Here is a 26,835-nt window from a genome sequence, read left to right as displayed (position 1 = left end):
TCTTTAATATTCGATTGAATTGAATTCATATTCGATTTCATTCTATTTCAGTTTCCCCCCAAAAAAATTCATACTGTTTGTCCATACTTACGGTTGAACACGTTGTATGCCTATTTGTTCTGGTGGTCAATTCCATGCTCCAAAATATTCATATATTTATTGGGGATATTTCAGAGGGCTATTGTCTTTGGTCTGCACCCTAGACTGATAATAATCTAACCTATCAAAGATGATTAGAGCGGGTAGTTTGGGCTAATATTTGTGACTGAAAATTTGCACAAAAGTTTGAGAATGGAGAAGTGGGGCCAGTTTTAACCCCTTATGTCGTTTATAGGCCTTATCGTAACCACTCTCTCAGGCACACACAGAAACTCTCTCACTCCTCTCTCCATCTCACTCCCTCCCTCTCATCCCTTCTCCTTCAACGTTCCCAATAACACCCACTCCCTCCTTTTCTCCCTCCAGCCTTTGTCCCGCCAGAGGGCCCCTTTAAATAGGCCTTTAGATATTCAAGAAGAGGGGGCGAAAGTAGCTGTGACGTGAGCTCTGTTGTTTCATTTACTCTTCTCTATGGCAACCAGCAGTGGTGCGACAAGAATGTCTCTCTTTGGACAATGTCCTAGCCTATCCCTGAGCGGCACAGAGAGGGGGAGAGAGGACGGCAGCTGTGGCGGGTTTGACACCTGCGCATCACGCCACGGACTGAGGCATGATCTCACTAAGCCGCTTGTATGTACTTCTGTCCTTGATGCTTCACCGACTAAACATCAGCCAGTCGACTCCCACTCTAAGAAACATTTTAGCCTTATATTTTGGCCTAAGTGAGAAAAAAAGTACTTCCTGTTTTATTATTGTAGATGGAGCGCTACCGTCCTGTAGGTTTTCGCTCCAACCCTAACCTAGCGCACCCGATTCTAGTAATTAGCTGGTTGATAAACTGAATCAGGTTATTTATAACTGGAATTGAATTGAAAACCTACAGGACGGTAGCTCTCCAGGAACAGGTGTAGAGAGCCCTGTTGTAGACTACTTGGCCTGCTACGCCTATAGGCCTACAATCTCAAATCATAAATGTAGGCTATGACTAGGCTTATAGACACAGGGTTGGGTAGGTTACTTTCTAAATGTAATCCGTTACAGTTACTAGTTACCCGTCCAAAATTGTAATCAGTAACATAAGTTTTGGATTACCCAAACTCAGTAACAATCTGATTACTTTCAGTTACTTTCCTTTTAATTAAGAGGCATAAGAAGAAGACAAAAATAACCCTTGAAAAGCATTTGGTGTGTCATCATAGTGGTCTTTGACTTTGGGTCAGACTCGTTCAGGTGGAACAAACTTAAACTTGCGCCTTTTTTCTAAGATAAATTGAATGTCAGTGGAAAAACTGGAAGGTGTCATAATGTATTTTTTGCAAACATCCCTTAGACATTTAAAAGTAACACAATAGGTAATAATTGCGTTTTTTAAGTATCTGTAATGCGATTACAATATTTTTGCTGGTATCATAAGTGATTACAGTTTGTGTTTTGTAATCAGATTACATGATTAGGCTACATGTAAATCAGATACTCCCCAACCCTGTATAGACACTGTGTATAGGTTTACTTCAGACATAAAATATTGATTTCATTGTACTATTTTTTATATAATGTATTTATTACTTATTTTCCTTACATTTGAACCAATTAAGTGGAATATTGAAAGCTACATTTCCAAAGATCATACTTTTTATGGTTTCGATTTGAAAAGTATACTTAGGCAACACAACACTAGTCTTGCCTACATAACCAAATTCAACACCGTCCTTATAATGCATTTCCGCATGACGTTCACTTCTTAGCCACTGTGGAACGTGTCTTGAGTAGGCGCAATTGAATCATGGTATGCGAACTTTGGCTAGAGTTAGTTAGTTAGGCCTACAGCTAAAATCACCTAAGCAGATGCAATGCTTATTCAAATATTTTAAATGTTGTCGCAAAAAACGTTTCTGTTCCTGTTTCTGTTCCATAGGCCTTTTATGCATCTGCCTTGTGACGCACAACTGTATTAATTACAGCCATTGTTTGACATTGTTGTGGTGGTCCAACTTTTAGTTTTATCGTAGACGTTATATATTAATTGATGTGGGGCCAGTTTTAATTGATGTAAAAAAAATATATATATCACTAGCCACTTTAAACAATGTCACTTAATATAATGTTTACTTCCCTATATTACTCATCTCATATGTATATACTGTACTCTATACCATATACTGCATCTTGCCATCTTTATGTAATACATGTATCACTAGCCACTTTAAACTCTGCCACTTTTATGTTTACATACCCTACATTACTCATCTCATATGTATATACTGTACTCGAGACCATCTACTGCATCTTGCCTATGCCGTTCTGTTCCATCACTCATTCATATATCTGTATGTACATATTCTTTATCCCTTTACACTTGTGTGTATAAGGTAGCAGTTGTGGAATTGTTAAGTTGGTTATTACTGCATTGTCGGAACTAGAAGCACAAGAATTTCGCTACACTCGCATTAACATTTGCTAACCATGTGTATGTGACAAATACAATTTGATTTGATTTAGTGTAGTTCTCCATAGTCCAAACATGTTCAATTTGGTATTTACAAACTACATCACCAAATTGTTATACTAAACCTAAACCAAATAAAATAGTTCCCAAGCAAATATCTGAAAACTCATACCATTTCAGACCTGATTTTCATAGGTCTGAGATGGAAGCGTTTCACACACGCACATGCACACGCACACACACACACACACACACAAAAGGAGTCCAAAACAACAATGACATCATAGCCAATGAACCACGTTCCCATAGTTGGACATTATGCATTCCTGTTTTAAATGCATACTCCAACTATTAAACAATATATTATCACAAATTGTGTTTTTTTTTTATACAAGACTGCTATGTCTAGCTTATGATGTAAACAATTTGAGTCATAAGTAACCTATTATTACTGAACGTTATTATTTGAAGGTTTATACCTTCATATGTTCATGGCGTCAAGACTAGTTTGATTCTGTTGAATTATTATTGTACTTAGACTTATATTTGTATTGTCATACAATACATTCCAGTATTGTAGAGCATATGTAATGCAGAGGGAAATGGCATTATATCACCGACATTGTATACAAACAGATCCAGATCCAGAACAAACAGATGCACACTCAAAGTACTGTCAGTGGTACAAAGCATGTATCTATACAGGTTCACAGGAAAACATGCTTTCATTCCATGCAGTTTTGGCCATAAAAAAATAATTAAGCACTACAATTAAGTTCAAAAATGCAACCAGTACTGATCATCGCAATAAGTCACAGTTACTCTCATTCGGCTATTCAATATCAAGGAATCAATTTCATATCTCATAGTATAAACCTAATAACATAATATATACATACATAACACATGTAACTGCAGCTATAGGCCTACTACTACCTTAAACAAAACTTTATCCTTGAAGAAAAAAAGTTTTCGCCCCAAACACTGAACGCCCAAAATATGACAATGCCCACACAATTATTGTAAGTATTAATAACATTTCATGTCTGAAAAAGTAAAACGTATAATAAAATACAATAAAATACAAACACAATTTACTCAAAATAAATAGACGAAGATTTAGAGCCGTATTCATATATACATTACACAAAAGCAGCTCAGCTGCAATCACGATATTCAAATATTGGTTTAAAACATTATCGTATTAATATGAGTAAATGCCTTACAGTTCCATTGAAAATCTCGGCCAGTGCATACATATCCCCTTTCCTTTTTCCATGCGGCACTCGGTCTCTCAAGTTTCAGAGGTGCCGCAGCATAACTCGCAGTTCTCTAGAAAGGGGTAGTGTTTGTTGAGACACTGCAACGTCCAATGAGAGGGATGTTGCCAGTAGCAACCACGTCCATCAGCCATTTCTGTCCAATGAACAGCGGGACGAGGCGGGGTGCAGGTGCGCGCCGCTGAGTCCACTTGGCAGAGTGCCTGTGAGACGCCTGTGGCAAAACAGTAACTGTCAAATGCAAGGTTCCTTTAATAAGAGCGATCAGTCCGGCTCCGAGAGTCATGGCGACCACAGCGTCTAATCATTACAATATCCTTACCTCCAGCGCATCCATTGTGCACTCGGAGCCCGGGAGCATGCAGCAAGCATCGGCGTACAGGGACGCGCAGACCCTGTTGCAGAGTGACTACTCATTGCAGAGCAACAGTCACCCGCTCAGCCACGCGCACCAGTGGATAACGGCACTGTCGCACGGAGAGGGAGCTCCGTGGTCAACCAGTCCTCTCGGCGACCAGGACATCAAACCCGCGGTGCAGGGCACCAGAGACGAGATGCACAGCTCCAACAACCTGCAGCACCAGCACCAGCCGCGACCGCCCCACCTGGTGCACCAGTCGCATGGGAACCACCACGACGCCCGAACGTGGAGAACTACCGCAGCCCACATACCCAGCATGGCAACATCCAATGGCCAGAGCCTTATTTATTCACAGCCCGGATTCGGCGTCAACGGCCTGATTCCAGGCAGCGGACAGGGGATGCATCACCACAACCTAAGAGACGCACACGAAGACCACCACAGCCCGCATCTCAGCGACCACGGCCACCAGGCGTCCCAACACCAGCAACAGAGTCACCACGACCATTCGGACGAGGATACACCGACCTCGGACGACTTGGAGCAGTTCGCCAAGCAGTTTAAGCAGCGGAGGATCAAGCTGGGCTTCACTCAGGCTGACGTCGGACTCGCCTTGGGAACGCTGTATGGAAATGTGTTTTCCCAAACCACTATTTGCAGGTTCGAGGCCCTGCAGCTCAGCTTCAAAAACATGTGTAAGCTCAAGCCTTTGTTGAACAAGTGGTTGGAAGAAGCGGATTCCACCTCGGGCAGCCCAACCAGCTTGGACAAAATCGCTGCACAGGGGAGGAAAAGGAAAAAACGTACCTCTATCGAGGTAAGCGTAAAAGGGGCTTTGGAGACCCATTTCTTGAAGTGTCCTAAACCCGCAGCGGCGGAAATTACTTCACTGGCGGACGGTCTACAGCTGGAGAAAGAGGTGGTGAGGGTTTGGTTTTGTAACAGGAGACAGAAAGAGAAACGGATGACTCCTCCCGGTGGACCGCTTCCTGGAACGGAGGATGTGTATGGGGACACACCGCCACATCATGGAGTCCAAACACCGGTTCAATGAACAATAACGGATCACTATTAGACTTTTCCTGATTTGATTTATCCTGAAAATTATATATATTTCACTGGACTATGAGCGATAGGGGGTGTTTTATGTATAATAATAGCCTAGCCTATGGCATGAGTAGGCTACTTACACAATATCTGCATTGAATACCATTCAAATCCCAAATATCATTAGCAATGGGGTGGAAATTGTTTTCTTCAAGAGCTAAGAGAACACATGTTCGAGGATATGCCTTGCAATGTGACTCGACGCAGTTTCAAGGTGTAGTCCTATTGTGAAAAATATTTGGCGTGAAGGGAATTATCGTTTTAAACTAGCCTCGAGATTCTTAGCTAAAATGGTTTACGTTCTCGACTTTTCTAGTGTATTCAACACATGGCGCTGCGTAATCATCATTGTTTTGTTCTGGACATGTGGGTCCGACAAGAAAAGTCTTCAGAGCTGCATTCGACAAATATAGCCTAAACGCCATTTCTCTGTCCCAGACACGCAGCTGGGGTTGAGCATCGGCTGAGCAATGTGTGAGGGTTGATAATCTGTCAGTCATATTTTTCTAGTTAGTTTTGACATTCAACATTGCTTTGAGGCGTGTAGGCAAATTATTATGGGCCAAAGCTTTATTATTTTGCCTGTTACTTGTTATATCCCTATTATTATTATTATTATTGTCAAGAGCGGTTCGAAGGACCTTGAATAATTGATTACCACATAAATCGTAAGGTTTTGATATTCCGTTTGAACGCACACAAGAACACATCATCCTCCTTGTTCTCTCAATGATATCAGCACCTCTAAACACAAAAGGCTGCCAACACTGAGCTCCGCTCCACGCCACGCGGCCAGCAGCTAGCAGTCAGGTCACGGAAGGGCTACGTGGCGATGGAAACCTGGCACTTTTCTAGAGCAAGATATATCCCCAAGTTTTTCACAGAACATTGTGATCAATTTTGTAAATATTGTATAACTTAACAGTCATGGCTTAGTTCCTTCTCACTGAGGCACTTTTTTTCTTTCGGTGTTTTCAAAACAAAAACAGGTTTTAGCTGTTTATTTTTTTATTCCAAATGGTTTTGACACAATTTTAGGTTTCAATAGCCTACCTTGTATTTTTATTTAAAGTTATTTGTAGCTGAAATTATGTTTGTTGTTTGCAGTGTAATGTGTTTGAGACGCATTTTATGTTAAATTCAGAGGCATTTCATTGATGTGAATTCAATTGGATTGGCAGAATTGACTTCACATGTTGTCCTGTCATTGGCTTTCAATAATGTCCACCTGACATATTTTTGAATCAAATATATGCTTTAAGTAATTATGTTCTAATTGATTGGCAACTAAATAATGAATCAGCCCACAGATTGGCAAAGGAAGGCGATATGCTCGCTGAAATATATTTTATTTAAAAGATGTATTATTCCTTTACAAAAGGAAATAGATATTTAAGTAGCCTACATTTTATATCAACTTTTAAAAACAACGTAGGCCTTTTGTCAAAAACATGTCACCTGGCACCACATAATAATGATAATAATAATAAGAATAATATATTATTATTTTATTATTTATCATAGGTGAGGATTTTATTTTATCCTTGCCATCTTCTTTTGTTTTGGTATCATTGCGATATGGGAATAATTATCAAATACTTTAATTTTATTATTTTGTTGTTGAGATTGTAATTTATTCTATAACGACTTTTATAGATGACACAAAGTACAATAGATATATAAATGCCATCGAAAAGGCTTATGGAATATAGGCTAGTCATAAGGGGGGAGAGATAGTATTTTTTATTTCAGCAGGATTGCCATAGCCTATACCGTCAATGCTACGTGTATATATATATACATGTTTTCTGATAACCATATGGCTTGTTCTCCGTAGCTTTGTTTCATTTTATGCAAATTGTATCCAGGGACTTGTGTTCTTCTCATTTGGAAGCAGCTTGCCTAATCTTACTTTTTTTTTTTTTTAAGAAAAAAGGTCATGGCATTGATCATATTTCTTCTGTAGCTTGAATTAATCGACCAATCTTACAATTCTCTGAAAATCAAACTGTGGGATGTACAAATTCGATGTTTTTTTTGTTTTGTTTTTTTCCGCGTTTGTCACATTCACTTTTAATTGATCTGGATAAATCTGGGGGTTAAACACGCAGAGATGGTGATAGAAATATGTTTAGGTAATATTTCATCAGTTGATATGACATGAACAAAGACTTGCACATTTTTAAATAATGGGGTTGATATTAAAAAGCTTTTTTCAATGTCGAGATCTAATGTATATTTATTTAAAGCTAACATGGAATATGCTCTTTCTGGCTATTTCCCACCATATTTTTTTATTGTATTCTCATCAAAGGTTTTTTCGTAGTCATAACGTCATGATGACGAATATGTTTCCTTTTGGGGTTTGCAAGAAGAGAGGCATGGAGTTGGTTAATACCATGTTGAAATTGAGAACAATAAGATTTGAATGTTTATCAGTTCATGGCCATGGCGCACTGTATTATGCCAACCAAATGCTAAGACCTAATTAATGCAAGTTACAGTTTTACGACAGCTATGACATTTCTGTGCATTCGTTCATATTTACTGACTAGACAAAAATATTTAATATGAGCAAATAGGTGGTGAGCCTTGGCTATAGAGAAAATATAGACTATAGGCCTATTTCGTTTCTGCACCCTCAACACCCTGTAGTCTTAGGCCTATGTTTGAATGTCCATTCCACAGATCAAATGGACCACAACACCATTGAGCTCTGTGGACGTATAGGTTAGGGTCAATGAATCCATTCGAACATGGGTTCAAAATAATACAACTGCCCTCTATCGATCACAAGTCCTATTATGGCGTCTCAGTGGGCAGCGCTATTGGCAGCCCATTGAGGACTCCTCCATTTTGAAGTTGTCCATTTTCTTCTTCTACTACTTTTATGACTTGGCAAACAAACTGAAAGGGTGCACACTGCCACCTGTGGCGTGTTATTTATACAGGTATGAAGCCAAGGTTGGTGATTTACTGCCAATGTTTGCGCATTACTATAATTCATTGGTTTATCCCTCCTGATCACCTGGATGGAATCATGTTGACTACTTCAAAATGGTGAAAGTTCTCAATGGCGATGCACATGCTAAAACAAGCTTTTATTCCACAACACTGATGATGGATCAGCTCCTATAGGGATAAAACCACCCATGGCTGCAAATATTGAGATGGCTTATTTTAAATGCGTGGGCCTACCCTACAATAATGGACTTAATCAAGATTTGGCATATCATTCCGCACATGTTGTTAGATATCATGACATTTATTGAGGCAAAAAGTACAGACAGTAGCCTAGAATTAACAAAACATAATCAAGGTTTGAGAGTCCTCTATCCAACTCTGTGGTCACAACCCAGACCAGGGCATGGCTTCTCAGAGCCTTTGTAGCGTTAAGATCATCTTTAGAATAATCGTATGATGTATAGTAGCCGAACTGTTTCCCAAAACCATCTTTACTAAAGTTGCACAAAATAACAGTCGTTATTTATTGACGGCCTCAGAACATCTAGGTGCGTCGTTAGATGTTTTTTTTTTTTTTTGCCGTTCCGCGTCACTTTATACACAGAATATCTCTGCTAAACACATAATCAAGAGGTTCATCGGTCTCAATGTGACTGCGGATACGTTCAGAACGTAGGCGACTACAAATAGGCTAGCCTATGAAGCTTATGTCTTTGCATTTGTTAAAAACAAATTAATAATACAACGATGCATGCTTCAAATGAAAGGCAACATTATAGGCTACGTAGGCCTATATATTTAAATGACATTGAAATCAATTTGATGTTCATTCAATTTAATTATATTCGCCTCAATATATTTCATGATATCGAACAACATGTGCTGGATGATGTGCCAAATATTGATTTTGTGCATTATTATAGGGTAGACCTAAGCATTTAGAATAAGTCGCTTCAATATTTGCAGCCAAAGGTGGTCATCTCCATAGGAGCTGATCCATCGTCAGTATTGTAGAATGATTATAGTGCTAAGGTAATATTTGAAAGCTGATCAGAGAGCAGCCCCACTGGACACAGTCGTCAATTCAACGTCTATTCCACCTTGGTTCAACGTCATTTCATTGAAATGATGTGGAAACAATGTTTATTCAACATTTTGAGGGATAATATAATCCAATCATTCAAATCAAAATGCCATATTATATTGCAATATCTGAGAAACTTTTGTTTACATGCGATCATATGATGATAATCTGAACCAATCATACGTATCAGTCTTTCTACCCACACATGCTTCACAAGTTCAATAACGTTTTGATGTGAAAGGGTGGAAGGTAATATCATCGATGGTTTGAAAGTGTTAATGTAACCGGCTCTAATGTAACTTCAATAGTATTGATATTGATAGGTAGGCCTAGGCTACTAACTGTAATGAAATGCAAAAGCAAATATCTGCGTTCAACAGTAAAAATGGTTCATTTTAAGGCGAATAAGCATAGCTTTCCTTTTAAAGCAAGGCCTTCCTTACGAAATGCGCTCAGTCATTATCCCTGTACCGCGATGCTGTATGGCCTAATACCTTTATGGTTACATGACTCCTTAGTGCCAATCCACCATTAACACCTGATTGATACATTTGGATGGACTTGGCTGCAGGCTGCCTCAAAGACTCCCTACGAAAGAAATGATAGCCTACGTGACAAATTTGTAGGCCTGCAAACATGTACTATTATTGCAACCATAGGGGCTTCTTTTGGGAATTTTGTGGAAATTGCATATCCTAGCCTAACGTGACAAATTTGTAGGCGTATGAACATGTACTATTATTGCAGTGTCATTATTTGTTGTATTATTATTATTATTTGTTTACATAGCCTTGGTTTGTTTACTGAGCCCTTACTGAGCATATTTGCATATACCAGTAACATGTTTTATTTGAATAAGACCAAATTTTCAAAAGGAAAGTGTGCAGGAGCCCACAATGCCATTTCAATGTTTTGCATGAAATGCATCGGCCTCTGATCTATCTCGACCCTCACAGAAGCAACGCCGAACTATATTTATTTATAACAAAAAACGATGGTCTTGTGCACTTCATTCGTTCACTTGCAGATGCAATTAATACTGCGACATGTTAATTACACCTTCCTCTTTATTTAGGTTGCTTGAAATTTCCCATTAGGCTCGCGCACTGCACGGTTCTGCATGGTGCTTATCCGCCGCACACAGCTGAAGTTGCGCAGCGTCAATCCTCTGGTGCCATCTAGCGAGTCCTTGGCGGAATAATAGCCTAAAAGACGGGGCAGTTTAGCGTATCCTAGGCCTACACATGGAACACATTCTTTCTTAGAACCTTTACATTGATAAGGACATGGGTTTACATATTGCCTACTGCTCATTTCATTCTTAAGGCATGCTTTCATAATGTTCAATATTTGGTACATTAACAAACTCAACAATTTAAGGCGCCTACTCATCAGGCAACATAACTGGTCTTTCGTAGTGGGATCCTGTTAGGTAGGCCACTTAACATTCATTATGTAGCCTATGCCTATTTCTAATGTATTATAGGCCTCATAATAATAATCAAATGAAGCAATCTTAGTGCTCTATTGAATCAAATCTGCTTTAGCTGACATCTGCGTAGAGATTGTTTTGACGGTGTTGGAGGTGGAACTGCATTAGAGCTGTCAAATCCACAAGAGGCTCCTGGCAATATACCTGAAGCAAACATTGCCATTGGCTGCACTGAGTCACTTTATGAGAAACCCCAAATCCCATGCAGCCTTGTTTACAAGATCAAACACTGGAATGAGAGATGAGTAATATACATTGATTAGGCCGATAGAAATGATAATTATTTTGTTTAATGATTTTATATTTGAGCGTCATTATTTATATATAGCCAATACACTTTCCGGTTCTGAAATTGTAATGGGAGTGGGACAGGTGTGGCTTCGTGACAATGATCAAGAGCAACTGCTCACCAAATTGACTGCTCCAACGCAGTTGCATCTCAGACACCTCCAAAATATCAGCTATGTGGGTGTTGGCTATCGCTGGTTAGTGCTTGATCTGATTGAATCTATGCTGTAAGTTAAAAGCACTTTACATTGTATGAGGTTACTTACCACTGCCAGCATAAATAGAATGAAACATGCAACAATTTCAAAGATTTTACTGAGTTACAGTTCATATAAAGGGAAAGGGAAACCCAGTCGTGAATTTCAATGTGACGCGAGCCTACCAGACAAGCTAAAAAAATATTTTTTTTCACCTTTATTTAACCAGGTCGGCCAGTTGAGAACAAGTTCTCATTTACAACTGTGACCTGGCTAAGATAAAGCAAAGCAGTGCGACACAAACAACAACACAGAGTTACACATAAACAAACGTACAATAACACAATAGAAAAATCTATGTACGGTGTGTGCAAATGTAGAAGATTAGGGAGGTAAAGGCAATAAATAGGCCATTGAGGCGAAATAATTACAACTTAGCATTAATGCTGGAGTGATAAATGTGGAGATGATGATGTGCAAGTAGAGATACTGGGGTGCAAAGAGCAAGAAGATAAATAACAATATGTGGATGAGGTAGTTGGGTGTGCTATTTACAGATTGGCTGTGTACAGGTATAGTGATCGGTAAGCTGCTCTGATTGCTGATGCTTAAAGTTAAAGTTAGAGAGGGAGATAAGTCTCCAGCTTCAGTGATTTTTTTCAGTTCCAATCATTGGCAGCAGAGAACTGGAAGGAAAGGCAGCTAAGGGAGTGTTGGCTTTGGGGATGACCAGTGAAATATACCTGCTGGAGCGCGTGCTACGGGTGGGTGTTGCTAAGGTGACCATGCTGTGTGCAAGAGTGTGCAAAGCTGTCATTTTTATTTAACCTTTATTTAAGTAGGCAAGTCAGTTAAGATCTAATTCTAATTTACAATGACGGCCTACTCGGCCAAACCCAGAGGATGCTGGGCCAATTGTGCGCCGTCCTATTGGACTCCCAATCATGGCCTGATGTGATGCAGCTTGGATTCAAACCAGGGACTGCAGTGACGCCTCTCGCACTGAGATGCAGAGCCTTAGACCGCTGCGCCACCATGTCATCAAGGCAAAGGGTGGCTACTTTGAAGAATCTATTTAACACTTTTTTGGTTACTACATGATCCCATAAGTGTTATTTCATAGGTTTCATGTCTTCACTATTCTACAATGTAGAAAATAGTGGAATAAAGAAAAACCCTTGAATGAGTAGTTGTGTCCAAACTTCTGACTGGTACTGTGTATATCTTTGCCAACCACAGGAGCCCGCTCTCAATGTTCAAAATACACCAGAGAGTAATTTAGCCACAGAGGATCAACAGGTACTAAAAAATAACAGTGGATTACATTTTATCACAAGCACAAACAGGTAACTGCCAAAATAAAGGAAACACCAACATAGTGTCTTAAAAGGGTTTTTGGCGACCACAAGCTGCCAGAAAAGCTTCAATGAGCCTTGACATCGATTCTACAAGTGGACCTAAACCATGCCAGGAAAATGCACCCCACCACATGACATATTATTTATGTCCCTAATTTACTCCCGTGTTTCCTTTATTTTGACAGTTACATGTTGCCTACATTTGGGAAGGCTGCATGCACAGATATACAGCTTGTTGCGTTGTGGCCATAGACATGCAGTGCCTTCAGAAAGTATTCACACCCCTCAACTTTTTCCACACTTTGTTGTGTTACAGCCTGAATTTAAAATGGAGTCAATTGTGATATTGTGTCACTGGCATACACACTACAGAGTACCACAGTATGAGTCATAATACCTATAAAACCTAGCGGTCAAACAGTGAAATGGTTCCAATCATTTTTCCACCATTCATTTTACTCATAGAGTATTTTAGAAATGCAAATAAGGGCTTTGTTTCATGTAGGCTTATCTTGGCGTGATGTTTTGATAACCGTGTAAATCTCTCTAGGACAAGCTGACTTTTATCAATAGGTGCCTTCCTTAGCGAAGCAGTGGAAAACCTCCCTTGTCTTTGTGTTTGAATATGTGTTAGTCTAGCAGATACAGTGCCTTGCGAAAGTATTCGGCCCCCTTGAACTTTGCGACCTTTTGCCACATTTCAGGCTTCAAACATAAAGATATAAAACTGTATTTTTTTGTGAAGAATCAACAACAAGTGGGACACAATCATGAAGTGGAACGACATTTATTGGATATTTCAAACTTTTTTAACAAATCAAAAACTGAAAAATTGGGCGTGCAAAATTATTCAGCCCCTTTACTTTCAGTGTAGCAAACTCTCTCCCAGAAGTTCAGTGAGGATCTCTGAATGATCCAATGTTGACCTAAATGACTAATGATGATAAATACAATCCACTTGTGTGTAATCAAGTCTCCGTATAAATGCACCTGCACTGTGATAGTCTCAGAGGTCCGTTAAAAGCGCAGAGAGCATCATGAAGAACAAGGAACACACCGGGCAGGTCCGAGATACTGTTGTGAAGAAGTTTAAAGCCGGATTTGGATACAAAAAGATTTCCCAAGCTTTAAACATCCCAAGGAGCACTGTGCAAGCGATAATATTGAAATGGAAGGAGTATCAGACCACTGCAAATCTACCAAGACCTGGCCGTCCCTCTAAACTTTCAGCTCATACAAGGAGAAGACTGATCAGAGATGCAGCCAAGAGGCCCATGATCACTCTGGATGAACTGCAGAGATCTACAGCTGAGGTGGGAGACTCTGTCCATAGGACAACAATCAGTCGTATATTGCACAAATCTGGCCTTTATGGAAGAGTGGCAAGAAGAAAGCCATTTCTTAAAGATATCCATAAAAAGTGTTGTTTAAAGTTTGCCACAAGCCACCTGGGAGACACACCAAACATGTGGAAGAAGGTGCTCTGGTCAGATGAAACCAAAATTGAACTTTTTGGCAACAATGCAAAACGTTATGTTTGGCGTAAAAGCAACACAGCTGAACACACCATCCCCACTGTCAAACATGGTGGTGGCAGCATCATGGTTTGGGCCTGCTTTTCTTCAGCAGGGACAGGGAAGATGGTTAAAATTGATGGGAAGATGGATGGAGCCAAATACAGGACCATTCTGGAAGAAAACCTGATGGAGTCTGCAAAAGACCTGAGACTGGGACGGAGATTTGTCTTCCAACAAAACAATGATCCAAAACATAAAGCAAAATCTACAATGGTTCAAAAATAAACATATCCAGGTGTTAGAATGGCCAAGTCAAAGTCCAGACCTGAATCCAATCGAGAATCTGTGGAAAGAACTGAAAACTGCTGTTCACAAATGCTCTCCATCCAACCTCACTGAGCTCGATCTGTTTTGCAAGGAGGAATGGGAAAAAATGTCAGTCTCTCGATGTGCAAAACTGATAGAGACATACCCCAAGCGACTTACAGCTGTAATCGCAGCAAAAGGTGGCGCTACAAAGTATTAACTTAAGGGGGCTGAATAATTTTGCACGCCCAATTTTTCAGTTTTTGATTTGTTAAAAAAGTTTGAAATATCCAATAAATGTCGTTCCACTTCATGATTGTGTCCCACTTGTTGTTGATTCTTCACAAAAAAATACAGTTTTATATCTTTATGTTTGAAGCCTGAAATGTGGCAAAAGGTTGCAAAGTTCAAGGGGGCCGAATACTTTCGCAAGGCACTGTAGGTTAAATAATTGCTACATTTTATGATAGAAGTATCAGTCAAATACTACATACCTTAAGGAACATTTTAAAGATGGAGGCTGTCGATGAAGCCCGTCAGTCAACCAGTCAGTTTAGTAAAATGGCTGCCATCCTGTCATGCCTACTCCCTCTCCACCACTCAGTCTACTAACCACCGGTCCTGGCATCATCATTACACACACCTGCTCCCCATCGTTACGCACACCTGGACCTCATCATCACCTTGATTTTTCTCCCTTTATTTAGCCCTCAGTAGCCTCAGCTGTCAGGCAGTATTGGTTTTAGTCACGTTCAGTACACTGCTCCTGTTTTTGTTTATCTGCCTTAACATTAAACTCACCGTCTGTACCTGCTTCCTGACTCCAAACATATACGATATATAATAATGCCTCACCATATGGAAGCAGCAGAAGAAAATGACATATCCCAGATGGTCGACGAACAGGGACACCTACTCTGCCAACACCACGATTAGTTGGCACAACTGGGTGCAGCTATGGATGAGGTCCTCCACGTCCTCCACACCACCCAAGAGGATTCGCCTCCTACCACGAGTCATCCCAGCAAGCCAGCCCCCCAGGCTACCCAGCAATCCATCCAGTTCAGCGATGCTCGTAAGATTGGACTCCATCCAAATGCTGTGGCTTCCTACTCCTGTGCTCCCTCTATTTCACCCATCACTGAAAGTTCCAAGATTGTCACTGTAATATCCCTGTTGACCGGGCAGGCGTTGGAGTGGGCTACAACAGTCTGGTAGACAGGAGAGGAAGAGCTGGGTTTCTACAAGAAGTTCATGGCTCTGTTCAGGGTGCTCTTCAACCATCCACCGGAGGGCAGAGAGGGAGGTGAGCGTCTAATCCAACTCCGGCATGGTGCCCAGCACCAAGAAAGCCTTCCCTTCCTCATCATCAATGCACCCGTACACAAGTCACCCTCAGCCTCCCGTGGCTCCAACGTCATGACCCCACCATGTCCTGGTCGAGGATGTCGGAAGACCTGATTTCCCTTACCCTGTGGTTCAACGTCAGTTGAGAGTGCTGTGGTTGCTCTCCAGCCCGACATCCCAGAGGTTTACCAGGATCTCCAGGAGGTTTTCTCCCTCTGCCGGTGGCTGAAACCAAGGCATGGAGGAGTACATCCATGTGGCTCTCCAACAGGGTTTCATTTGCTCATCCAAATTCCCTGCATCGGGAAGCTTCTTCTTCGTGGCCAAGAAGAACGGAGGTCTACGTCCGTGCATCAATTACAGAGGCCTCAATTCCATCACCACCAAGTACCGCTACCATCTCCAGTCGGTGCCATCGAATAACTCTGCAGGGCCCGTTTTCTTTACTAAACTGGTCAATTTGATTTGCATGCGGGAGGGGGATGAATGAAAATCGGCCTTCAGCACAATGTCTGTGCACTACAAGAACTTGGTGATGTCTTATGGATTAGCCAATGCGCCATCGGTGTTCCAGTCATTCGTGAATGAGGTGTTCCGGGACATTTTCGGGCGCCCGGTGGTCATGTATATCAACGACATCGTGGTCTACTCGGACACTTTGGAGCATCACATCGCCCACATCCGGGTAGTCCTGGGATGCCTCCTGGAGAACCGCCTGTATGTCAAAGCGGAGAAGTGGCAGTTCCATCAGATAGCCATCTCCTTCCTGGGATACCAGATCAGCCCACAGGGAGTGGTGATGGAGGAGAGACAAGTTGAGGCAGTCAGGTCATGGCCAGTCCCAACCACCATAAAGGGACTACAAAGGTTTTTGGGGTTTGCCAACTTCTACTGTCACTTCAATAAAAACTTCAGCTCCATCGTCTCTACTCAAAGGTGGTCCCCATAAGTTGGTCTGGAGTCCTGCAGCTGATGAGGCCTTCCACCTACTGAAAGGGCGTTTCACCTCCGCATTGTTGCTGAAACACCGAGATCCTAGACTGCCCTCCGTGGTGTAGGTGGATGGCTCATAAGTGGGTGTGGGGGCCATCCTGCCCCAACACCATGGTAACCCACAGACATTGCATCCATGAGCATACTACTCTAAGAAACTGTCTTCTACAAAGAGGAACTATGACTCCAGCAACCGGGAGCTCCTGGCTGTGAAGTTGGCATTAGAGGAGTGGAGGCATTGGCCGGAGGTGGCCAAAGACCCCTTTCTTATCCTCACCGACCATCAGAACTGACCCTGTCATATTGCCCATGTTCAAAGGCCATCAAAGCCGATTCCCTGTCCCGTCTCTACGATTCGGGAGAGGTTCCTGTCCTGAGTGCGCCCATCATTACGCCCTCCCGAATCGTTGCCCACGTGCTTTGGGACATAGACGTGGAGATCCACCAGGCTCTGGAAAGGGAACCAGTGCCTGCTACCTGCCCTCCGGAGTGCACCTACGTCCCCACGGAGGTAAGGGATTGGCTGTTGACCTAGACGCACACATCCCTTGCCACTGGACACCCAGTTATCACCCGCACCATTCAATCCATCTCCACTAAGTACTGGTGGCCCACCTTTGCGCAGTACATTTCCCGTTATGTCAACTCCTGCTCCATATGCGCCCAAACCAAATCTCCCCGGCACGCTCCAGCAGAGAAACTCCTTTCCCTTCCTGTGCCTCAGCAGCCTTGGTCCCATCTGTCCATAGATTTCTTTACTGATCTTCCCCCGTCTGATGGTATCATCACTGCTATGGTTGTTGAAGACAAATTCTCAAAATCCTGCCATTTTATCCCCAGACCTCCCTACTGCTCTCCAGGTCATTGACGCACTGTTCCAGCAGGTCTTCCGGCACTATGACCTTCCGGAGGACGTCTCCGACACTGGCCCCCAATTCACGTTGCAGGTGCCTTCATGAAGAAGTTGGGGGCCATGGCCAGCCTCACATCTAGGTGCCAAATCAAATCAAATCAAATCGTTATTGGTCACATACACATGGTCAGCAGATGTTATTGCGAGTGTAGTGAAATGCTTGTGCTTCTAGTTCTGACAGTGCAGTAATATCTAACAAGTAGTCTAACAGTTCCACAACAACTAACTTTACATTCATGTGTATAAGGGGTGGAATAGGAATATGTACATCTAAATATATGGATGAGCGATGGCTGAGCGGCATAGGCAAGATGCAATAGATGGTATAAAATACAGTATATACTGTACATGTGAGATGAGTAATGTAAGATATGTAAACATTGTTAAAGTTTCATTGTTTAAAGTGACTAAGGATCCATTTATTAATGTGGCCAATGATTTGAGTCTGTATGTAGGCAGCAGCCTCTCTGTGTTAGTAATGGCTGTATAACAGTCTGATAGCCTTCAGATAGAAGCTGTTTTTCAGTCTCTCGGTCCCAGCTTTGATGCACCTGTACTGACCTCCCCTTCTGGATGGTAGCGGGGTGATCAGACAGTGGCTCGGGTGGTTGTTGTCCTTGATGGCCTTCCTGTGACATCGGGTTCTGTAGGTGTCCTAGAGGGCAGGTAGTTTGCCCCCGGTGACACGTTGCGCAGGCCGCATCACCCTCTGGAGAGCCTTGCGGTTGAGGGCAGTGCAGTTGCAATACCAGGAGGTGATACAGCTCAATAGGATGCTCTCAACTGTGCATCTGTAAATGTTTGAGGGTTTTAGGTGACAAGACAAATTTATTCAGCCTTCTGAGGTTGAAGAGGCACTGATGCACCTTCTTCACCACACTGTCTGTGTGGGTGTACCATTTCAGGAACTTAAGTCCACGATCATCTCCTTCATTTTGTTGACGTTGAGTGAGAGGTTGTTTTCATGACACCACACTCCGAGTGCCCTCACCTCCTCCCTGTAGGCTGTCTCGTCGTTGTTGGTAATCAAGCCCAATACTGTTGTGTTGTCTGAGTTGGGGGTGTATATGGCCAATCAGTCATGGGTGAACAGGGAGTACAGGAGGGGGCTGAGCATGCACCCTTGTGGGGCCCCAGTGTTGAGGATCAGTGAAGTGGAGATGTTGTTTCCTACATTCACCACCTGGGGGCGGCCCATCAAAGTCCAGGACCCAATTGCACAGGGTGGGGTTGAGACCCAGGGCCTCAAGCTTAAATTATGATCTTGGAGGGTACAATGGTGTTGAATGCTGAGCTGTAGACAATGAACAACATTGTTAAATAGGTATTCTGTTGTCCAGATGGAATAGGGCAGTGTGCAGTGTGATGGCGATTGCATCGTCTGTGGACCTGTTGGGGCAGTATGCAAACTGAAGTGGGTCTAGGGTAGCAGGTAAGGTGGAGAGGACCAACCAGGAGCTGGGGAGGTTCCTTCCCTGGGCGGAGTATGCCCAAAACTCACTTCTTCACTCCGTTCCAGTGCATCCTGGGATATCGGCCCTGGCTTCATGGACCCTGAGCCAGACCAAAACCCCTGCTGTCGACGAGTGGTTCCGGCGCACAGATGAGGTTTGAACACTGCCCACGTGAGGCTCCAATGTGCCGTCTCCCACCAAAAGGAGCAAGCGGACCGCCACAGCAGTGAGGCTCCCGTGTTCCATCCTGGTGATCGCATCTGGCTCTCCACCAGGAACCACCCGCTCGGCCTGCCCTGCTGGAAGCTGAGCCCCTGGTTGGGGCCCTTCAAGGTCCTGCAGTGGGTCAATTAGGTAACATCAACTACATTATTTTATTATTATTTTTTCACCTTTAACCAGGTAGGACAGTTGAGAACAAGTTTTCATTTACAACTGCGACCTGGCCAAGATAAAGCAAAGCAGTGCGACAAAAACAACAGAGTTACACATGGGATAAACAAATGTACAGTCAATAACACAATAGAAAATCTGTATACAGTGTATGCAAATGTAGTAAGAGGTAAGGCAATAAATAGGCCATAGTGGTGAAGTAATTAGAATTTAGCAAATAACACTGGAGTGATAGATGTGCACATGGGGATGTGCAAGTAGAAATACTGGTGTGCAAAAGAGCAGAAAAACAAATATGGGGATGAGGTAGGTAGTTGGTTAGATGGGCTGTGTACAGCTGCAGCGATCAGTAAGCTGCTCTGACAGCTGATGCTTAAAGTTAGTGAGGGAGATATAAGTCTCCAACTTCAGTGATTTTTGCAATTCGTTCCAGTAATTGGCAGCAGAGAACTGGAAGGAAAGGCGGCCACTGGGGATGACCAGTGAAATATACCTGCTGGAGCTCGTGCTACGGGTGGGTGTTGCAATGGTGACCAGTGGGCTGAGATAAGGCAGAGTTTTACCTAGCAAAGACATATAGATGACCTGGAGCCAGTAAGTTTGGTAACGAATATGTAGCGAGGACGAGCCAATGAGAGCATACAGGTCGCAGTGGTGGGTAGTACATGGGGCTTTTGGGACAAAATGGATGGCACTGTGGTAGACTGCTTCCAATTTGCTGAGTAGGGGGGGCGGAGCTAGCATGTTGGAGTGAACGGCTGTGCGTGAGAGGCTCCTGCAACTTTTTTGCGAAATAATCTAATTTAACCTACTTTATGGCACTTTTTACAACAAACGTTTCTTTCTAATACAAGATTGTAACTTTCTATATGAAAATGCAGAGTAATAAGCGACCAAAGGACAATAAATCCACAGCGGAGGCCTACTCCCCACTAAACAACGAGACAGACATGGCGGGAGGCACATGCAACAACGTGACACTTACAGAACTTACCCGGGCTTTGGGGGAGCTACGTGTTGCTATAGCTGAGGATCTTAAGGCCACTATTGCTGAACACCAAAATCGAGAGCATCATTCGAACGGTCGCTTCGCATGGCCAGAGTATTGTGGACCTTGAGAAAGCTTCTGAATTCAACGCTGGTAGGATCGACGAGTTAGAGAAGCTATGCACGTCATTGCAGGATACTGTACAGAGGCTTTCTGTGAAAGTGGTGGACCTGGAGGGCCGATCCAGACGTAATAACCTTCGCGTTGTTGGTCTGGCAGAGGGGGTAGAGGCGGGCTCTTGCCCCACCGACTTCTTCGCCAAGCTATTGAAGGATGCAATGGGATCGGATGTTTTGGATTCGGATCCCCAGCTGGACCGCGCACATCGCTCCCTTGTCCCAGTGCCTGGACCGGGCAAACGTCCTCGCCCAGTAATCATCTGTTGTCACAGTTTCAAGACCAAGGATCTTATCCTGCGTGAAGCTCGAATGAGGGGCAACCTGTCACATAAAGGGCATCCATTCCGTGTCTATGAGGATTATGCGCCCGATGTGGCAAAGCATTGCGCCGACTACAGAGATGTCATGACCAAACTCTACAAACTCCATCTTCGCCCAGCCTTACTCTTCCCTGCAAGACTAAGAATTACCCCGCCTTCCGGTGAGAAGATTTGGCTCTCCTCGGTTTTGGTACAGGTTAGAGTGCCTTGTTATTGCGTGTTAGGGTCTGCTCATGGACTCGAATCCATACTATACCATATTGGGTGAAAACGTATTAAACGGGCTCAACAAGGGCTACCGAACATGTAAGACGCTGAGCAGACCAATGGATGGCGGTCAGAGCTCTCAATTAATGTTACATTCACTTTCATCCCGGCTGTGCTCAGAGCTATGCATATTTTTTACTTCCAGGTTTGATCACTGACACCTTCGGACAGATATACTTATACTCCCCCACTTTTGTTTTGTTTCGTTATTTATTTTACAATCCTTACATTATTCTTACTACCATACCATTTATTTATTGCTTGCAGGGGACTGGGGGTGATGGTTGGGAGGGGGAAGACACCTGGTTAGCAGGTTGATGTTTTGTGCCGTTCTGTGTATGTATATGTGTATATATGTGTGTATGTATGCATGTATATATATGTATGTATGTATGTGTGTATGTGTATGTATGTATATGTATGTGTTTATGTATGTGTGTATATGTATGTGTTTATGTATGTATGTATGTATGTATGTATGTATGTATATGTATATATATATGTATATGTGTATGTGTGTCTCCTGACCCATAGTATGTAAAGGTACGGCTGACTATGTCGGTTGCGGATGGTTTATTTTTTGACCGGCAGTGCTTAGCAATATAATCTTGAGGCTATATTTTGCTTATCTCTGGGATTGACCCAGGATGACGCTTAAATGCGCAATATGTTTAAGTTGCAACTTATTCTGTTTAGGTTTATTAGATGTTAACTGAACACTTAACTCGCGGGAGCCTCCTCAGTTCATATGTTAGTAGAAGTTCTAGGATAGTGAGAGGTGAACGTATAGTTGGGATTTTATTTTTGTTTTACCTCTTGTTCGAGGTCGCGCTGTGCTTTTTTGGCATCGGCCAGACAATGTGTTTATTATTTTTATTTATCCTTTTTTTTCTCTCCTGTTTGTACATGCCTGTTAAATGTGGGTTGATGGGCGGGGGGGGTAAGTGTTGGGGAAATTAGGGGAACAGGGTGGGAAGTAAAGGTGCTTGCAGGGGGGGAGGGGTGGGTTGGATACTGCTCGGGTGTAGGTGCTACATATGCTGATCGTGATGGTTTGGTGCGCTTTCTTACCTTTTTATCAAGTTACATGGTATGCAGGCCACCATAGGAACTACAAACGAGAGGAGGGCGGGGCTTACATTCACTTCCTGGAATGTCAAGGGTTTAAACGAACCAATTAAGAGGGGCAAGGTCCTAGCCCACTTGAAAGCACTCTCGTCTGATATTATATTTTTGCAAGAAACCCATCTGAAGAATAACTCTCATAGCAGACTTAAGTGTAGGTGGGTGGGGCAAGTGTATCACTCTAACTTCTCTGCCAAAACGAGAGGCACAGCGATTCTGGTACGGAAAGGAATTCCCTTTCTACATAAAACCACTATTGCGGATAAAGAGGGTCGGTATGTGATCGCAATAGGAGAAATCCACTCTACCTCAGTAACTCTACTAAATATCTATGGGCCAAACATTGACAACCCCTCTTTTTTCAAAAGAGTCCTTGCCCTGATTCCAGATATCTCCCATACTAACCTGGTCATTGGAGGGGACCTTAACTGTGTGCTAGACCAATATTTGGATAGATCCTCTACCCGGCGAACCCCTACCTCCTATTCAAGCAAATTCTTGAATACCTACATAAAAAATTCAAACTTATTTGATATATGGAGGATCGCTAACCCTACGGGTAGGGAATACTCCTTTTACTCTCATGTTCACAAGGTTTACACTCGAATTGACTACTTTTTGTTGGATGCTAGACTACTCCCCTATACCTGTAATGTGAGGTATCATGATATTATAATCTCGGACCACAGTCCACTCACCTTCTCCCTGAGATTGGGTGACATTGTACCAAACGAGAGGGTCTGGAGGTTGAATCCTCAGCTCCTCACAGAACCAACATTCTGTGAATATCTTAAAGACCAAATTAAATTTTTCTTTGATACCAACGACAACACAGAGACCTCCCCAGCATTATTGTGGGAAACACTGAAGGCTTATCTGAGAGGCTGTATCATCTCCTTTCAGGCTGCCAGGAGTAGGCAAAACAGAGGAAAACTGGAAGAACTGGAGGGACAAATTCACTTACTAGATAGGGAGAATGCTAGCCACCCATCTATGGAGAAACATAAAAAAATTACCTCTTTAAAATTTGAATATAATCAGATTCTCTCAGCTAATATTGCTAAATCTTTTCTCTATGCCAAGCAAAAATATTTTGAGTTTGGTGACAAACCACACAAATTACTCGCCAGACAACTTCGAAAAAATGTGAGTGACCGAATGATTCACAGGGTTAAATCTGCATCTGGGGAATTACTCTCTTCCCCCAAAGACATCAATGACAGATTCCGGCAGTTTTATGAGACTCTATATACATCTAAAACGGATCCTAACCCCTTAATTATGCAAACATTTTTGGAGGACTGTAATCTTCCTGCCCTGAACCAGGAAGATTCTAACTTCCTGAATAAGGAAATATCTCTTGATGAAATTCGAGAAACAATTAAATCTCTAAAGAGTGGCAAGACCCCGGGCCCAGATGGATACCCTGGTGAATTCTATAAAACATTCAGCAACATGCTCTCTCCCTATCTGCACAAAATGTTGGTTCAGGCCAATGAGGATGGAGCTCTCCCTTCTACTTTGGACAAAGCGTTCATTACAGTTATACATAAGAAGGGTAAAGATCCAGAAAAGGTAGGGTCATACAGACCAATATCTCTCCTTAATACAGACCAAAAGATTTTAGCAAAAACTCTGGCTAACAGGCTTAGCACTTTAATTGGCAAATTGGTCCATTCGGATCAGACCGGCTTTATCCCTAACAGAAACTCATTCTTCAATCTCAGGCGCCTCTTCAATATTATGTATTCTCAGAGGTTACCCAACGTGGACCTTGCCGTCATATCTCTTGACGCCGAAAAGGCCTTTGACCAAGTTGAGTGGCCCTATCTATTCAAGGTCCTACAGAAATTTAATATTGAAGATAGGTTCATAAATTGGATCCAGCTTTTATATAGGAACCCCTGTGCCAGAATACTCACTAACCAATCATTGTCGCCCCGATTTAACCTTAACAGGGGGACAAGGCAGGGTTGTGCGCTGTCGCCTATGCTCTTCGCCCTAATTATCGAACCGCTCGCTCAGACGATTAGATCTCATGCAGCAATACACGGCTATAATACTAAAGATACTCTAAATAAGATCTCCCTATACGCAGATGACATCCTCCTCTATGTAACAGAACCCCAGGCTAGTATCCCAGCTATTCTTGATGTGATCAATTTGTTTGGTACCTTCTCGGGATACAGAATAAATTGGAACAAGAGTGAATTAATGCCCATACGGTCGCAAAATGCCTCCTGGCTAGAACATCTCCCATTTAAGTTATCTTCAGAAAAATGTACCTACCTAGGAATTGTAGTTACCAAACAATACTCCTTACTATTTAAAGAGAATTTCCCCTCTCTGATACAAAAACTCAAAGCAAACATACTATTTTGGAGAACTCTCCCAATTTCTCTCCTCGGAAGAACTAATGCCATTAAAATGGTCTTCCTCCCACAACTGCTCTACCTATATCAGAACATCCCAGTATTCATACCTAAATCCTTTCATAAACAACTGGACTCAATTATCAATCCTTTCATCTGGGATTATAAAACACACAGGATAGGTAAAAAACACCTCTGTAAATCCAAGATGGAAGGAGGATTGTCTCTCCCAAATTTTATATTTTATTACTGGGCCGCTAACCTCCGCATTGTTACGTTTCTGCTGGATGACGTACTTCTGGCATCCAGCTGGCTTAGTATGGAGCGTGAGGAGTGTCACCCCTTCTCTATTGGCGCTGTGATTTTGTCGCCTGTCAATCTGGAGATGTCACTTTATTGTAACAATCCTATTATACATAGCACAGTCCGAATCTGGAAGCAAATTAAAGTCCACTTTGAGTTTAGACCAATGTCATTCATGCGCCCTGTCGCCAGGAATCCCTCCTTTGCCCCTTCTAACCTTGATAACACCTTTGAGCGATGGGGAGAGTTGGGGATAAGTACCATAGGGGATTTATACATAAAAGGGACCTTTGCTTCCTTTGAGTTGCTGAGGGAAACTTATAACCTTCCCAGAAGTAATTTTTTCAGATACCTACAAATTAGAGACTACGTTAGGAATGGGGGAATAAGGGGGGGGGGGGGATAGGGGGGACATCTTCCCTCTTTATTTCTACGTGTCCTTGTTTTGTATGTCGTGTTTTGTATTATTTGTTCTGCACCCAGAACTCTGAGTCTTGTTGTTCCTGTATGCTCTTTTATGGTTAGATAAGAATTGTATACCTGTCTTGTATACCTATACACCATTCTTGTGTGTGTTTAATAAAAAATATTTGAAACAATTTGCTGAGTAGAGTGTTGGAGGCTATTTTGTAAATGAAATCGTCAAGGATCGGTATGATAGTCCGTTTTAAACCCATAGGGGAAGGTCTGAGTGGGTATCTGTCTGCGGTATCTGTCCACTCCACCTTAGTCTTGGCCCACTTAGGTGGCGCCTTAGGAGCAGCGACCCTCGCCGCCGACCTCGGACCGGGGACCCTTGCAGTGGGCCCCGAAGACGGGAGAGTCCGGCAGTGCCGGACAGGCGGGAGACTCCGGCTATGCCGGAGTGAAGGGCGACTCCGGCAGCGCCGGAGTGAAGGGCGGCTCTGGCAGCTACTGACTGACGGGCGGCTCTGGCAGCTCCAGACTGACGGGCGGCCCTGGCAGCTCCTGACTGACGGGCGGCTCTGGCAGCTCCTGACTGACGGGCGGCTCTGGCAGTTCCTGACTGACGGGTGGCTCTGGTAGCTCCTGACTGGAGGGAGACTCTGGAAGCGCCGGACAGGCGGGATAATCTGGAGGGAAGAGACGGAGAGACAGCCTGGTACGTGGGGCTGCCACAGGACCCACCAGGCTGGGGAGACACAGGAGGCCTGGTGCGTGGAGGAGGCACCGAATGGACCGGGCTGTAGGGGAGCACTGGAGCGCAGCCTTGGCACCACTCCTCCAGGCTGGATGACCACTTTAAACCGGACCCTGCAGAGTGCAGGCCCAGGTTGAACCGGGCTGTGGGGGAGCACTGGAGATCTGGTGCATACCACTCGTACCTCTCCCTTAAGGCTCAATGCCCACATTCGCCCGGCACGGGCGGAGAGCAGGCATAGGGCGAACTGCACCCTCCCAGCGCCCCGGAGACACAGCACATAGCGCCGGCACAGGATACCCTTGGCCGAAACGGCGTACCGGAGACCAAACACGCTGAGCTGGCACAACACGCCCTGGCTGGATGCCCACTCTCGAATGGCACTTGCCTATAGCGCACCGGGCTATGAGCGCGTACTGGCGGCACCGTGCATTTGACCGCATAACACGGTGCCTGACCAGTACTGCGCTTCTTCCGGTAAGCACGAGGAGTTGGCTCAGGTCTATTGCCTGACTCCGCC

At 43.3% G+C, this 26,835-nt stretch overlaps 1 protein-coding gene across 1 annotated transcript; it reads left to right on the top strand.

Annotated features, from left to right (window-relative positions):
* The first annotated feature begins 4,042 nt into the window (after positions 1-4,042).
* LOC110490045 (POU domain, class 3, transcription factor 2) lies at positions 4,043-7,512 on the top strand. Its single transcript, XM_021563153.3, has one exon. The coding sequence runs from the start codon at positions 4,110-4,112 to the stop codon at positions 5,238-5,240; it is 1,131 nt and encodes a 376-aa protein (XP_021418828.1). The 5' UTR covers positions 4,043-4,109; the 3' UTR covers positions 5,241-7,512.
* The last annotated feature ends 19,323 nt before the right edge of the window (positions 7,513-26,835 follow it).

This window comes from Oncorhynchus mykiss, chromosome 2 (assembly GCF_057628025.1).
Source record: "Oncorhynchus mykiss isolate SJ-2025 chromosome 2, ASM5762802v1, whole genome shotgun sequence".
In the NCBI taxonomy this organism is placed as follows: Eukaryota; Metazoa; Chordata; class Actinopteri; order Salmoniformes; family Salmonidae; genus Oncorhynchus; species Oncorhynchus mykiss.
This window is presented reverse-complemented; position numbering and strand designations above follow the sequence as displayed.